The 14,308-nt window shown below is 53.7% G+C and overlaps 1 protein-coding gene across 1 annotated transcript; it reads right to left on the reverse strand.

The window, feature by feature from the left end:
* Nucleotides 1–208: 208 nt before the first annotated feature.
* Nucleotides 209–12,491, reverse strand: IP6K3 (inositol hexakisphosphate kinase 3). Its single transcript, XM_068558429.1, has 5 exons — nucleotides 12,305–12,491; nucleotides 5,755–5,965; nucleotides 4,478–4,653; nucleotides 3,286–3,461; nucleotides 209–628 (listed from the first exon to the last, which is right to left on the reverse strand). The coding sequence occupies exons 1-5, from the start codon at nucleotides 12,489–12,491 to the stop codon at nucleotides 209–211; spliced, it is 1,170 nt and encodes a 389-aa protein (XP_068414530.1).
* Nucleotides 12,492–14,308: the final 1,817 nt, after the last annotated feature.

Genomic DNA, 14,308 nt, shown 5'->3' on the forward strand with positions numbered 1-14,308 from the left:
ATGAGTGCAAGATGCCAGGGTACGTGAATCACCTCCAGAGCTGGTTTCCTTAGCAGCTGTTAGTATAGCCTGCCATGTATAGAGATGGCTTTTGAATGTAGATATAATTATTACAGACACATCTCAGGGACGTGTAGACTACCCTAGCTACCAACAGGCCCCTTTGGAGAGCTATCCTCCAGAAAAATCTGGATGGGCCCAACAAGTCTCATTCTCCTTCTTGAATATCCTGCAAGATCTGGATGAGGTTTTCCAGACCAAAGATATAGCCTGGATCTGGTCCATCGTAGGTGGTGTGTTCATTCCAGGAGCCTTTGTAGGTTGTGTGAGCAAAGTCGATCATCCGGATGTCAACTTTGACAACATTGCTGCCGTGGGGCGTCTGCAGAGTCTCCTGCCCATCATATATGATGAGGAGAGAGCTGGAGTAGAACCGGTATGAACTCTGGCTCCTAATGACTGAGAGGAGGGCCCGGAGCTGGCGCTGGATGGGCTCTAGCAGCTCCGTCCGGAACCGGGTCCCATCGTGCAGGAACTGATAAAGCGCTTGTCTGAAGCCCTCCACTGAGAGTTTTCTTCCATAGTACTTGTCTTTGAAGAGAAAGTGCTTCTTATCAGTTTGATAAACCTTGCATTAAAAAGAAGATAGAAAATGTGAAGAATTGCAAACAACAAAAAAAATCACATCTGCTACAGTGGCAACATCACAAGCTACCTAATATATAAACAGATTTCTAGAGATGCAGGGCAAGAATGGCTGCAATGACTGGCAAGATGATCTTTCATCAAGCACCAGTGTAACTTTTACATTTTAAAATGCTTTCTGTGCAAGCGTTTAATAGGAATCCAAGGTCTAAAGATCCTTCATCCTATGAAGGTGACCCTCCGCCCACCAGGAAAAGGTTTGGATCTCCTTTCTTGTGAATTTCCAATGTCAACCTCCAAACCATGATTTAAACCCTGGCTTCTGGCCCTCTTTAAATATTAGCAAACCCAAGCGAGAAAGCTTTAGTGGGAATCTGAAATCACAGCCAATGGCTTTGGAAAGCCAAGTAGATTAAAATTTCCCCCAACAAAGTTTATGAAGTCCTTTCTCTGCAGATTCTAAGAAAACCGTAATGGCTCTGGGGGTAGAGTGGGGTGAATTGTTTGGAGATGAAAAGACAGGCTAGATCAGGTGTGGATGGAGTTTTCAGGCAGCCAGTGAGGTTGAGGGGAGCCTGGATGGAGCAGGGAAGGTTCACAGCAGCTCTGTGGGGCTGGCGCCTCCTCTCCTTAGCATTAGCTCTTCTCCCCTCCCCTGTCATGTCTTGGCCACCGGAAGGGAGCAGATGGAGGAGAGATGCCGATGGGGGAGACAGTGGCAGCCGCTCCCATTTCATTCAGATGGCAGAGGCTGAACGGAGGTCAGTGGCTGGCATGGCCAGAGGGTGAGTTGGCACACCTCTGCCTGGCACACCTGGGAAGGGCTGCCCGTACCTGACCAAGACAGTTTCTCAGGTCTCCCCTGCCTTCAGATTACATGATATGTTTACAGAAAACAGGAATTGAAAAAAAAAAAAATCAGAAAGATACCATAGACTTGGTGTTGCCTTTGGAGGGCTGGAGATCAGCTGCTACAATTAGCCGTCCTAAGCCCACGACAGGCATCTCTTTCTAAATAAATCAGATCAATTTCATAAGGTTTGAGGTCCAGAGAGAGATTCCATGTACTCCACAAATTGTCACACTCCATTCTCTTGAGGACTGCATTCCAAGCCTTCCTAGGGACATCTGTGCCACACATTTATAGACTCAACTTCCAGCTTCAAGGGGTGGCAGTTTCAATTAAGGAAAGCGATAACGATTACCGTCAGATCCGTGTCTGGTTTTGCTTTGAGTAGATAGACTCTAAGAGTGAACCACTGGAGAAAGTTTATTTCCTCCTGTTCTCCTGCAGCCCTGGCTATAAACCACATCAGAACAGCAAAAATGAAGTGTGGAGTCGGGGCAATAAAAAATTAACCATTCCTTTACTGGGCTTTGCAGGTTACGACCTTCCCACTTTGTTAACGAGAAGAGGTAGCAAGCAGAAGCAGAAAAGGCAGAGAAAGAACAGGGAATGGCTAATAAGGATTCAAAGAGCAGATTGCCTGCCAGCATCTGAGAAGGAGAGGGTTCAGCTTCATGGTTCAAGAGAACGAGAAACCAACGGAGCACACAGAGAAGCTTTCTCTCAGTTTTCTCCCAGACCTGCTCACACACTGTCATCGAAGGTCTGCTCTCAACATGGGCAGGACCAACGTGGTCACGTGGAAAGTTCCAACTGCCAGAGACCCTGAGATGAGTTTAAAAATGGTGGTTTCTTAAATTTTATTGATATACAGTTGATTTACAATGTTGTGTTAATTTCTTCTGTACAGCAAAGGGATTCAGTTATATATATTCTTTTCCATTATCGTTTATCATAGGATATTGAATATAGTTCCCTGTGCTATACAGTAGGACCTTGTTGTTTATCCATCCTATGTATAATAGTTTGCATCTGCTCATCCCAAACTCCCAATATATCCCTCCCCCCACCCCCTCCCCCTTGGCAACCACAGTGTGTTCTCTATGTGAGTCTGTTTCTGTTTCATAGAAGTTCATTTGTGTCATATTTTAGATTCCACATATAAGTGATATCATATGGTATTTGTCTTTCTCTGTCTGACTTACTTCACTTAGTATGATAATCTCTAGGTCCATCTGTGTTGCTGCAAATGGCATTATTTCACTCATTATGGCTGCGTAGTATTCCACTGTATATATATATATACCACATCTTCTTTATCCACTCATCTGTCGATGGACATTTAGGTTCTTTCCATGTCTTGGCTATTGTAAATAGTGCTGCTATGCACATAGGGGTGCATGTATCTTTTTGAATTACAGTTTTGTCCGGATATATGCCCAGGAGTGGGATTGCTGGATCATATAGCAATTCTTTTTTTTTTTTCATATGGCAATTCTATTTTCAGTTTTTTGAGGAACCTCCATACTGTTTTCCAGAGTGGCTGCACCAATTTACATTCCCCCAAAATGGTGGGGTTTTGATATCACTGTCCTGAAAGGCGCTCTTTAAAAAACCCAGTGTGTCCTAGACCAGGATACGGGTTTTCTTGGTGAAAGAGGTGCTTGGCCTCCGTCTCTGTTGCTCCCACAAAGTGAAGGGTCCTGCGGGGGGCAGCAGCATCTTGATGGGAGACACCCTTGTCCCTAGCGGACATGCCAGGATGCCCAGCCCCACAGATGTCCCCCACCTACCTGCATGCCGCAGATGCGCGCGCCCAGGCAGGCCGAGGTGCTCCGTGCACACTTCCTCATGTGGCGGGCCTTCTTCTCCTCCGACGCATCGTCCCCGTGCTGCCGGGTCCCCATCTTCAGGTCTAAGATGCAGGGATGCTTGTACTGTGACACGACGTTTTCCAGCAGCAGGAACCCTGGTCATGCTACTTTAAGGAAGGCTTCTGAGGACATAAAGGCCACTGCCCCACAGGAGGCGGTTAGCAGGCCTCTGAAGCTGGCTGGAGATTCCCTCCTCTGAGCCCCATCCCTTCACTCCCATTTCTTTCATTACAGACCAGCCTGTCAGTTGCTATGAAGATTTCAAGGTATTAACTTTGCAGGCTGCTTTCATAAGTCCATTCATTTAGGGGGAGTTGATGAGGATGTGAGCTTCTTTTTCTTTTCCTTTTTGCTCTGAGGTTGTAATTTAAATGCAGGAGTGAAATCCCTGGCAGGCCATGCCCAATTTACATTTTATGGCAGAAAAATCATAATGCTAAAACCTCGAGTCACTGAATGGGCCAATACCTTTTGGGAGAAGTGGGTTGATGTTAGCTTCGGAGATGAGTTGCAGGAATATTAATTTCAGCGGAGTAATTATCCTGCAAAAACTTCTTACGGATGAGGGTTGCAGATGTGGCTTAGTAAATACAGAGAAACCAGCCACCGGTTTGCGTTTGCAGGAAGGAGCCAGAGGTGACAAAAGGGGGGCATTTCAAGCCTGAATTTGCTCTCTGAGTTTGTGGGAGGTGTAAAAGGGAGGTTGGGTGCAGGGACCCTCCCACCCTTTGAACCCGCACCCCTACCCCCACCCAGCGTGGCAGTCATCTTTCCTATCTGCCCACAGAGACCCCAGCCCTGCCCATCCCCACTGCCCAGGTGGCAGAGACACAGCCAGTGGCCCAAACAGGGGCACTCTGTTCAGCTTTTCCCCCAGTCCTCCTTCCCCAGCCTCTGGTTTTTCTTTTGGAGAGATCTGCTTTCTCCTAGGTCCCAGGTTGGAGGGCTTGTGCCTCCCACTCTCCCTCACATCAGGCTCTCTCTCCCTACCCACACCTCCCTTGGCCCTGCCCCCAAACGTCTGTCTATCACCCCCTTCACCACCCCGAGCCCCTGACAGCACCGTGCACAGTGGCGGCTGGGCGGGCGGGCGGGTCATGGGCAAGGATACGGTGCCTCTTGTTCTCAGGGTACTCAGTGCACAGGCGGCTCAGGTGGGCCTGGTGGCAGTGCAGGCCCCACGGGTTAAAGCTTCTCCTCTCTGTCTGGTTCCCTTTCACATCCTCCACCAGGGAGGGGACGTGGGCCTTGAGGTGGAGCTCGGACCTCAGGAGCGCTGTGGCTGGGCTGCGGGCGAGGGGAGCACACGACAGTCAGGGCCCCTGTGACTGGCTGGGCTCTCCTGGCTGGACCCTGATGTGGACTCTCCCTGGCTACTCTCAGGATGCCTGCAGGACCTCAGAGTGCCCTGCCGGCCCTGCTCAGGCCCTGGGGCACCAGATCAGGCCACGCTGCAGGCCTCGCAGGGGTCTCTCTAAAGTCCGGAATAACTCACCGGAGCGAGGGGGCTGAGGCGGTTTAAATTCACTTGTAAATGACCTGGGTCATTACCTCCCTATGGAGGCAACACAGTATAGAGGTGGCGACCCTGCCTGGAATCAGAAGGCTGGGGGTTAGGCTGTTACTGTGGCTTCAGATGCCATGGGGGGAAGAATCATAGGTCCTTGGTCCACCCTCTCCTGCCCTCTGCATCTTGGCTTCCCCGTCTGTAACATGGAGATAATATGCACCGCTTCCTGACGCCAAGCCAGGAGGCTTAATAAGATCCTTGGGGAAGGGAGGTACTTTCATTGTATTAGCTCCCTTTTGTTTCCCATAAGTGTTTAAAAAATCTCCAGGGATCCTTTTCATCTGAGAAAGGTCAGCTAATCTGAGAACTCTCCAAGGACCTTGGGCGTCCTGAGCCGCCTGAGTCTCCAGGGTCCCACGGAGCCCTGCAATTGACCTCTCTCCTCGTCCCGTCTCGACCGCTAAGGAAGATGATTTAAGAGAGGCATTAGCCACACTTTTCCTTTATGTCAACTATTCTGGGGTTTCTGCTCTGCACCTTTTCCCCCTCCAGAGACACCTCATGGTCTCAGTGAAACAGGTATTTAATGAAACAAATATACACCGAATGTCTGCTCTGTATAGGACTCGGCGTGTGCATCCACTTCCGAGATGAAATGCATTGAAATCCTCCCTCTAGAAGTGGCACCAAAGAAAATGCATTCCTTTTTTTTTTTTTGGTCACGTGGCTTATTCTAGACAGAGGCTTCATCTGAATTTCTCCTTTTCTTGGTTCTGGCCCTAATGGGGAGCCATCGGCCTGGGCACGGGTGGGAGCAATGCTGGTCCCTGCTAGGGACGTGCTGCCCGGGTTCTGTCATCCTGCCAAGTGGCCCTCACCTCTCCTTGAGTGAGTGTGCCCGCTGGGTGTGCTGCCACTGGGGGAGGGGGAGGGCACCACCGCCACTGGTGGTCTGCTGGAGGGTCTGCCATATGGCCACGGCCGCCGACTGCGTGGAGACCTTGAAGGGCCCCCGGCTCTCCTTCAGTGGGTTGGCAACCAGGCTGAGATGGCCTCGGCTGTCTTTCTGGAGGTGCACGGTGATGGTGCCTGCAGAAGGGGAGGGGTGGAGAAACCAGATGACATTTACGGAGTGGATGCAGTGTGATGTCCATTTGAACTATAGTTTAATGGCAGTGGTCAACCGCCCCCCTTCCCCAACTCATCTCTCAAGGAAGAGCTACAGGGACTGGCCTGAACCCGATCCTGTTCCAGAATGAGCCCAGAGCTGCGGAGCCTGCAGAAAATGGCCTCGTACGGATGTTGGCACAGCTTCTGCTTCGTCACCTCTCCCTGCCCCTTCATGCTTGAAACAAAGCAGCTGCGTACATTTCGTCCTCACATCCCCACTCCTCTGTGCGCGAGCACACCACCCAGGCACCCCGCAGCACCCCACCCGGGCCCAACCTGGGGGCATCTGAGCTGGTCCTCTGCAAAGAGGGCCCCCGCCTCTGAGTGGCAGTGAGGGAAGTCGGGGGCTCCTCTCATCACTGCCCCTTATCCTCTGCCTCCTTCGACACCCTGGCTCTCCCCTCTGTTAACCTGTATCTGAGCAGCTTCTTCCAGGAAGACTTCCTCTAACAGCCTCCTGGTGCTCGGGTTGCCCCTTCATTCATCCTCCCCCCATCCCTGGCTTTCACACTGACGTTCGCCATTGCCTTTGGTTAGACGCACATTACGTGAAGATTATGGACAGAATGTGGTTCTTTGATAGAAAAGAGAAGGCGTGTGAGATTTCTCCAATGGTACCTCCTAACCACCGGTGTTTGTAATCCAGGCATGACATCCTACTCCAGTCGCTGGCTGTGATAGCGAAGGATGTGAGGACACCCACTGAGCCCATGTGCTAGCTGAGCTTCTCCTTTAGGACATCGACCAGGTCAGGTCATTGGCTCTGGCCTGTACGTTAATGGCTCTGTGGTGTTCTTTGGACTTCTCGCTTTGGTGGCAGGGTCCAGCCCTCCCTCTGTGGGTGCCCAGCCTCGCCAGAATTCTGGTGAAGGTGGAAGATACTCATGGTCGTGGCCCAGGAGACGGCCACACAAATGTTTTTGAGAGAACCGGATCTCTACAGAGTCCTTTGTTCCCTGTTCTTCCTGCAACTGATGCCGTGAGGACCCTCTCTTTGCTCCTTCTCCTACCAACCCATTCTCCATCCATCTTGTGCCTGGGGGCTGACTCTGGCATGCACCAATGGCTCCTTTGCCTGACAGTTGGGCCAATGAGGGACGCTGGCTGGAGATGGGGGGAGGGGAGGAGAAAGGTTGGGGCTTTATCCCACTTGTTCCCTCCCTGCTGGCGGCGTGGCTCTGCCGTGGCTGTGTTTCTCTGCAGCCTCCCTCTTGCTCAGCTCCGCCGTGCCCTCACCTCGGCCCTTCAGGCCTGCGGGTGGTTACAGACTTCCAGTCTTGCTGCCCCCTGGTTGCCTCACCATCCCCAGTTATTTCCATTTTTTTTTTTTGGCAGCGCTGCATGGCATGTGGGATCTTAGTTCCCCAACCAGGGACCGAACCCGTGCCCCCTGCAGTGGAAGCATGGAATCCTAATTCCTGGACCGCCAGGGAAGTCTCCCCAGTTGTTCCCTTAATCCTGTGTGCAATTCCGTGAATAGTCCCTTGAAAAATTCTCTTTATTTAACTCCCTTGGCATGTACTGCTCATTTTCTGCTGGGACCCTGACAGATGGGAGGGTTGTCTGTGGTCACATCCTCCCAAGTGTTGCTTTCCTCCCCTGGCCACTTGGTCACCTTCTCAGCGTTTAAGTGGTCATTTCTGCTGAACCAGCAGCCAAGGCAGCTGATTTCCCCTCGTGCGGCCCTGCCCGGCCCTCCTGGGCTGCTCAGAGCAGACACTCATTTTCAGGGCTACTCTATAATTCAGCGAGTCACGCTCCAGGCCCATCTGTGCCTAGCTCAGTGGTCTCCCTGGGCCAGGCCTGTCATCTCAGGTTCCCAGTGCCCTAATTCTGCAGCCTGAGCGTGACCTTCGGTTCCCTCCAGTTCCTTAAAAAAACTCTGCTTTTCCTTAGCTCATCCCAGGCCCCAGCGTCCTGTGAAGTAATCATGATAGTAACCATAACAGCGCACTTGAACCTGGCATTCTGTAGTTTACCTGGACAGTAGCCTGCATCCCTAGACCGAGCCCACCAGGGCTGTCCTGCTCATGAGAGCAGGGGGCTGATGGCAGGTCAGGGACACAAGTACAGTAGTAATAACCACTGCCTGGTCTTTCACATCTACTGTGTGCCAGCATTATGTGCATTTTGTTGATCACTAAGCCTGCAAGGCACTTGACTGTGGTCACTGAGGCTCAGAGAGATTGATAACTCACCCAAGGTCACACAGTTGGTAAGGGATGAAGGCCACGCCAGCCGTGAATATGGGAGACGGAACAGGCTGTCACACTGAGCCTGGGACTTAATTGGGAGGCTCCTGTGTCATCACGCTATGTTTACCCGTGTGTGGATGAGGCACACTCCTGCTGTGTCCCCAGTCACATTTGTTCCGGTCATTCTGTTCCACAGGAACGAACGGAGAGGCTACGATGCCACCACCTCGTGAGAGGGCCGTCAGTGCCGAGGGCCGGAAGCGCCAGGAAGCCCAAGGATACGGTGTTACATTTCCAGCCTTGACTTCTTGGCGGGAGGGTCGCTGTGCTTGTTCCGGGGAGGAGGACTGACCTGGGAACCACCCCCAGGCCCCAGAGCCTACCCTCCAGGTGTGAGAAGAGGGGGAGCTGGCTGGCCTCTGTGCTTGTCCTCGGGGGGCTTGGAGCCTCCTGGCTCCTGGGGAGGCAGGAAGGGGTGCTGGCCAAAGGCAAGGCCCTTTTGGATCTCGTTAAGTTCAAGTTACCATCCGGCGGCTGCCTGGCCTTTCCCACTTGTGAGGCGAAGGTGACAGGCCTGCCAGAAACCACGGTCCTGGGGAGCCCTGGGCCCAGGAGGCCTCCCTGGAGGGACAAGAAATGTGACCTTCACCTGCTTCTCCAGGTTCCAGCTCTTGTCTCATCTCATCCGTGCTGAGTGTCTAAATAGATGGACGCAAGCAGAGGTGCAAATAACCCCAAACCAATAACATCCGAAAGTCTTATCTATTTCTCATATTGTCAGAGCTACCCAGCCAGACTCCATGTCTCTGCCTTCCCGCTCTGTCTCCCTGCGTGCCTCTCCCTGGCTCTGTGTCTCCGTAGGTCTGTCTTCCTCCCTCTCTCACACATTCTTGGCTCAGCCCAGCCCTTCCCTCTGAAACCTGGGACCATAGCACATAGCGGCCTTGCAAACAATCTCGTGTTGCCTGCCCTTGACAAGAGCAGCAAGTCAGTTGAATCCAGACTCCCTGGGGCTTGGATTGTTCTTTTAGTCAAGAGCCTTGTTGGCTCCAGCCTGGCCTCCAGCTTGCCTTGGGTGTCCATGGGGACTTGGCCGCCCACGGGCTCGCAACACTCTGCTGCCCCTGCCTGGCCAGGAGAGTGGGGGACCCCGGCCCTGTCTGCCTGCTCACCAGCCCCCCAAGCACCTCCATTGTGACCATGTCAGCTGGGCAGACATGAGTGCTCACTGCCTTGGCTGACGTGCCCAGAGCATCTCAGCAATTTCGATTTGGCCGAGCAGCTTCCGTGAATATTCTGTCATGTATTTATTTTTAAGCTCATGAGAACATTTATTTGCTGCTGTCTGTAATATGAATCTGGCTCATCCACTACCAACTTGACCTAGGAGTATGTCCTCACGCACCCAAAGCCGATGGGCAGACTGGGAGGCAGAGGGACACAGCCTCAAGACGCTGTCATGCCCAAGGAACCCAGCAAAGGGTCCAGGCTGAACTCCTGGCACAGGGAGGCTGCCTTTGGGAACGACGTGCCTGCCCAGCAGTCCGTTGCCATCACCGTGCAGGGAGTGAGAAGGAAGAGGGTGGGCTCTGGGGCATGCGGCGACCACATCAGGAACAGCCCTTTCTTTCCCACCAGAAAGAAAAAGGAGACCCCTGTGGCAGCTTTGTGGGTGTTCAAGTTCCCCTGACCTGAGGTCACTAGCTGAGTGACCCTGGGCAAGTCACATGCCCTCCCACGTTGGGCTGGGTGACCCCTGAGCACTGGCATCTGAGGAGTTGTCTCTTCAGTGATAGTCACTGGTGGAGCCGGCCTGGGGGGCCGAGAGCCCACACTTGGGAGCCAAACTTGAATTCTGGCTCTGCCTCACTAGCTGTGTGGCCTGAGGCAAGTTGGGTAACCTCTCTGTGCTTCAGTTTGCTCCCCTGTGAAACGGGGATGATAGAAGTCAGTCATGGAAACTGCTTCCAGTGTGTCTGGCACTGAGTGAACACTAAGGGTTGGCCGATATTACTTTTCTTTTCTGGTGAAACAAGATGCCCGCACAGCCTGAGGTCCTTCGAGGGACCCTTTCCCATCCCAAACCTGACTTCAGCTCCCTGCCCTTGGCGTCTGAGGGCTTGAGAGTTCCAGTTCTGGGCCCTTTCTAGTGTCTCCTCAGACATAGGTTTCCTTGGGTGGTGCCTGGATGCTGGCACCACGTGGATCGTGTTCGGGCAGGTGAGGGAATCAGCGCTTCTGCATCATCGAAACCTCCTGTTTGGGTGTCACGCCAGCCCATGGGCTCTGCCTCCCCCTCCCCCTCAGCCAGGCTGTGTGGTCTCACCTGAGAGATGTCCTGTGTTTCCCTGACCCGCCCCCTCCCGACTTGTTTGCAAACATCATCTCCTGAATGAAGCCCCAAGGCAAAGACTGATGCATGAAGTGATGACTCAAATTAATCTATCAAGTTAGCAGGGCCCCAAGGCAGGTGGTACCAGGATGGGCCCAACCTGAGAGGGAAGCAGGGCAGAGGAGGGGTCTGGAGAGTCGACAGTGCCCAAGACTCCCCCGAGTGGTGTGGTCCTAACCCACCCGCGCCCGCCCCCCCCGAAATGGGGGATGGCTCGTGCAGACAGGGAACGGGGAGGGCACCGGGATGTGGTCCTGGAAACCCACCGGCCTCTTTCACTTCCCCGCTCTGCCTGGGGCTGCCCTGGCAGCCCTGTCTCAGCTCCAGGGTTGTGTCGAACCAGCGTGAAATGCTGCGGGCAGGAGGCCACCCCACCCGAGATCCTGCCGCCCCTTTGCTGGCTTGAGTTCAGTTGTGAAGGGCCAGATGTTAGTTCCAGTGGGTGCTCGGACAAGATGGCAGTGATTCACAGCTGATGGGCAACACCGGCCTGCGGCCCCAGAGGGCCCCCGGGGAGGCCTGCAAAGTCTGTACACCAGCCATCCACCCCTGTCCCTCATTTGTCTTATCTCAGACTCTCAGAGGTGCTGGCAGCCCATGACTGAAGCAATGCCCAGGGCTCAAGGCCTTGGGCCCCTCTCAATGGGTCTGAATCTGGAGCATGCTGAATACAGATTCCTGGGCCCTGACCCCAGGGATTCTGATTCAGAGGTCTTGAATGGGGCCTGGGAGCCTGCATTTAAACACACACACACACACACACACACACACACACACACACACACACCAGCAAGTCTGGTAAAGTTGGTTGATCCTGGATCCCACTTTGAGAAACACCCATGAAGACAGGCCCCATCCTTCCCAGTTATCCACATCACTGAAATGCAGGTAAATTTTTCACTGACTTATTAGAGGTCTAAAATCCTCTAAAGGAGGTCTTTTCTCTGAGTATGTATCCCTTTGTGGGCCCGCGGCTGGCAGAGTCCTGCCCTGAGCCCTGTGAACCGCTTTTACCGAAGGCTGGATGTGAACAAAACAGCCTGCCCTGCGGATGCTGGCAGCCCACAGAGTGCCCCTGTCCGGAGGCCAGCAAACAGCAGCCCTCCCCCACCAGCCTTCTCTCCCCAGAACCCACTCTGTGCTCAGATCCAGAACACACACTGCTCCGCGCACCGTTTCCCCAGCTACACCGCGGACACGCCCCGGCTTTGCCCCTGGATGACGGTGGGAATTCTGGTTTCCCAAACACACTGTGAACCAGCCCTTCCATAACCTGTCTCAGACCCGAGGCTCCTGCCATGCACCTGGGTCACCTGAGGGAGGTGAAGGAGGTCTCCACCTGTCCTGTGTTTACCAACCACAGTCATAGGACCCAGGCATGGCACTCCCAAAGCACAGACCAGGATGCCCCATCAGGGCGGGGTGGGGCTGGGGAATCACTTTATCCCATTCTCAATTCCTCGAAGGCTGGTGGCTTGAGCTAATTTGTAGGACGCCAAATGGCATAACACTCCAGGCCTGGAGGCTCAAAGAGTTCAGAGAAACTGGGACTGTGAAGGCCAGCTGGGCTGCGGAGAGGGGCAGGTCTCCAGGGCAACACTTCAACACACCACTGTGCTTGAGGAGGTGGCAGGTGTGAGCGCCCGCCCCATGCTGGCCCCAGACACTCACCTTTGTACTGCGGAGTGAAGCGCTTCATGGCCAGTGGCAGGGACTCGTAGAACCTCTGCTCCTGGGAGATGAGGGGCTTGCACACCGTGTGCTCATCATACTTCAGTACGCTCAGGTGACCTCCGACCTGGTGCAGGAAGGGCTCCAGGGGCACGCCAGGGGCGTCCATGCTGTCCTGCACCACCATGCTTCAGCGTGGGAAGGGGGCAACCCGCAAATCCACAAGAAGAGGGAGGGCCCGAGGTCGAGGTAGCAGCTCCCAGACAGAAGGCAGGGCTGTCAGCAGTCCTCAACTCTCTCCTTCTTGGCCTTTATCGCTGTCATAGCCCAGGTGTCTTCCTGGCTGAGGGCTCTTGGCGGCGTTCCCTGGAAAGCAGAGGAGGAAGGGAAAGGATGTGAGGGAGGAGGTGTGCTGGTGGGGGCAGCACTTGAAGTCGCCAGCCACGACCCCCAGGTAGTTAAACAAGACTGTAAATAGGCATCGATTTCTTCTGGAATAATCTGTCACAAGCAACTGGTAACAGTTACTGCCTCTGGGAAGCAGGGCTGAGATGGAGACTTTTCACTAAATACCATTCTGTGCCTTTTGAATTTTCATATTAAAACGTTCAAAAAACAAAAAACAATACCTAAAACTGTAAGTTTTCAGAGTGCAGTGAGTGTGTCTGAACTTCTCGTGTCCCGTTGCCTGCCTTCCTTTGGGAACTTTGATCGCAACCCAACGAGAAGAGAGCAGAGTCCCTGCTGGTGGGGACTCACCATCCTGCAGGGGCTGGAGGGGTACAGGAATGCTTCGTTTTGATATTGCATATACACCTGCTGTGCACCATCATGGCTCCACAACATCATTGCTGTGTGACCTGGGGAAGTTACTAAACCTCTCTGGGCCTCAGTTTCCCCATCTGTAGAACACGATAATTATGATACCCATCTCGTGGACTTAGGGTTCAGAACTGAGATATAAGCCCATGAAAAGGTTAGCCCAGTGCCCGGAGCTAAGTGCTCAATAAATGTGATTTATCATGATTATTTCTAGCATTATTGCCATGGTGGTCATATTTTCCTACCGGCCCCGGGAGGGCCGGCTTTATCACTGCTGCTTGCAAATGAGGAAAGCAAGGCCTTCGATGGCTTGCTGGGGCCCACCTCAGGCCAGGAGCACAGGCAGAAGTCAAGCGGGGGCTCCTCGTCTGGTCCCCCACCACGTGTGCATCCTTCACCCTCCCTGAGAGCGGGCCTGCCGGACCTCAGGCAAATGCTGGAACTCTGGGCTGGAAACATGGCCCCTAAAGACATCCTGACTTTGCCTCAGGAGAGTGACAAGGAGACACTGCAAGGGGAGGTGAGGCTCTTGTGGTCGTATTCATCCTGTTCGAGAGGACATTCCCGCAGCGGTGCCCGTCACCACGGAGTTATTAATACTCTCTCCTCTGCTGGACTCCCGGCCGGCCAAAGATGCAACTAGGCTAGGCAGCGCTGGGCGTGATTAACCCTCTGTTGACCTTCAGTCCGGACCATGGGCATGGCTGGCTGGCTCCACACACAGCAGTACCTGTCAATTGGTTCAGGACTCCAGCTCAGAGAAGCTCCCACCACCCACCTGGACCTCCGGCACCAGGAGGAGTTGAAAGCCTCAGCCCGGCCCGACACTCCCCTCCATGGCGCCGTTCCCGAATTGGCTACTATTTGGCAGGCCATAGAGCTCCCCTTTAGGAAGGGAAAGGGGATGACTTCTACCTGGTGTGCGCATCTGCTTTGCCGGATGCGTGGCTGAAGCGTGACTGGGGAGGCTGGGGGTGCTGGGGCGAGGCCTTGGGGCGAGGAGGACTGGGGCCTGATGGCGAGGGGCTCCCCCCAGCCCTGCTCTGAGACCACCCAGAGGTGAGCCCTGCTTGGGATCTGCCCCCAGGAGCTGAGGAAAGAAGTTGGGAGGCATCTAGATGCGAGGAAAATCGGGAATCAGCCCCAGGATGAGTTGATACCTTCAGTCTGGTTATCAGACAA

The sequence above is a fragment of the Eschrichtius robustus genome, chromosome 12 (genome assembly GCF_028021215.1).
Source record: "Eschrichtius robustus isolate mEscRob2 chromosome 12, mEscRob2.pri, whole genome shotgun sequence".
In the NCBI taxonomy this organism is placed as follows: Eukaryota; Metazoa; Chordata; class Mammalia; order Artiodactyla; family Eschrichtiidae; genus Eschrichtius; species Eschrichtius robustus.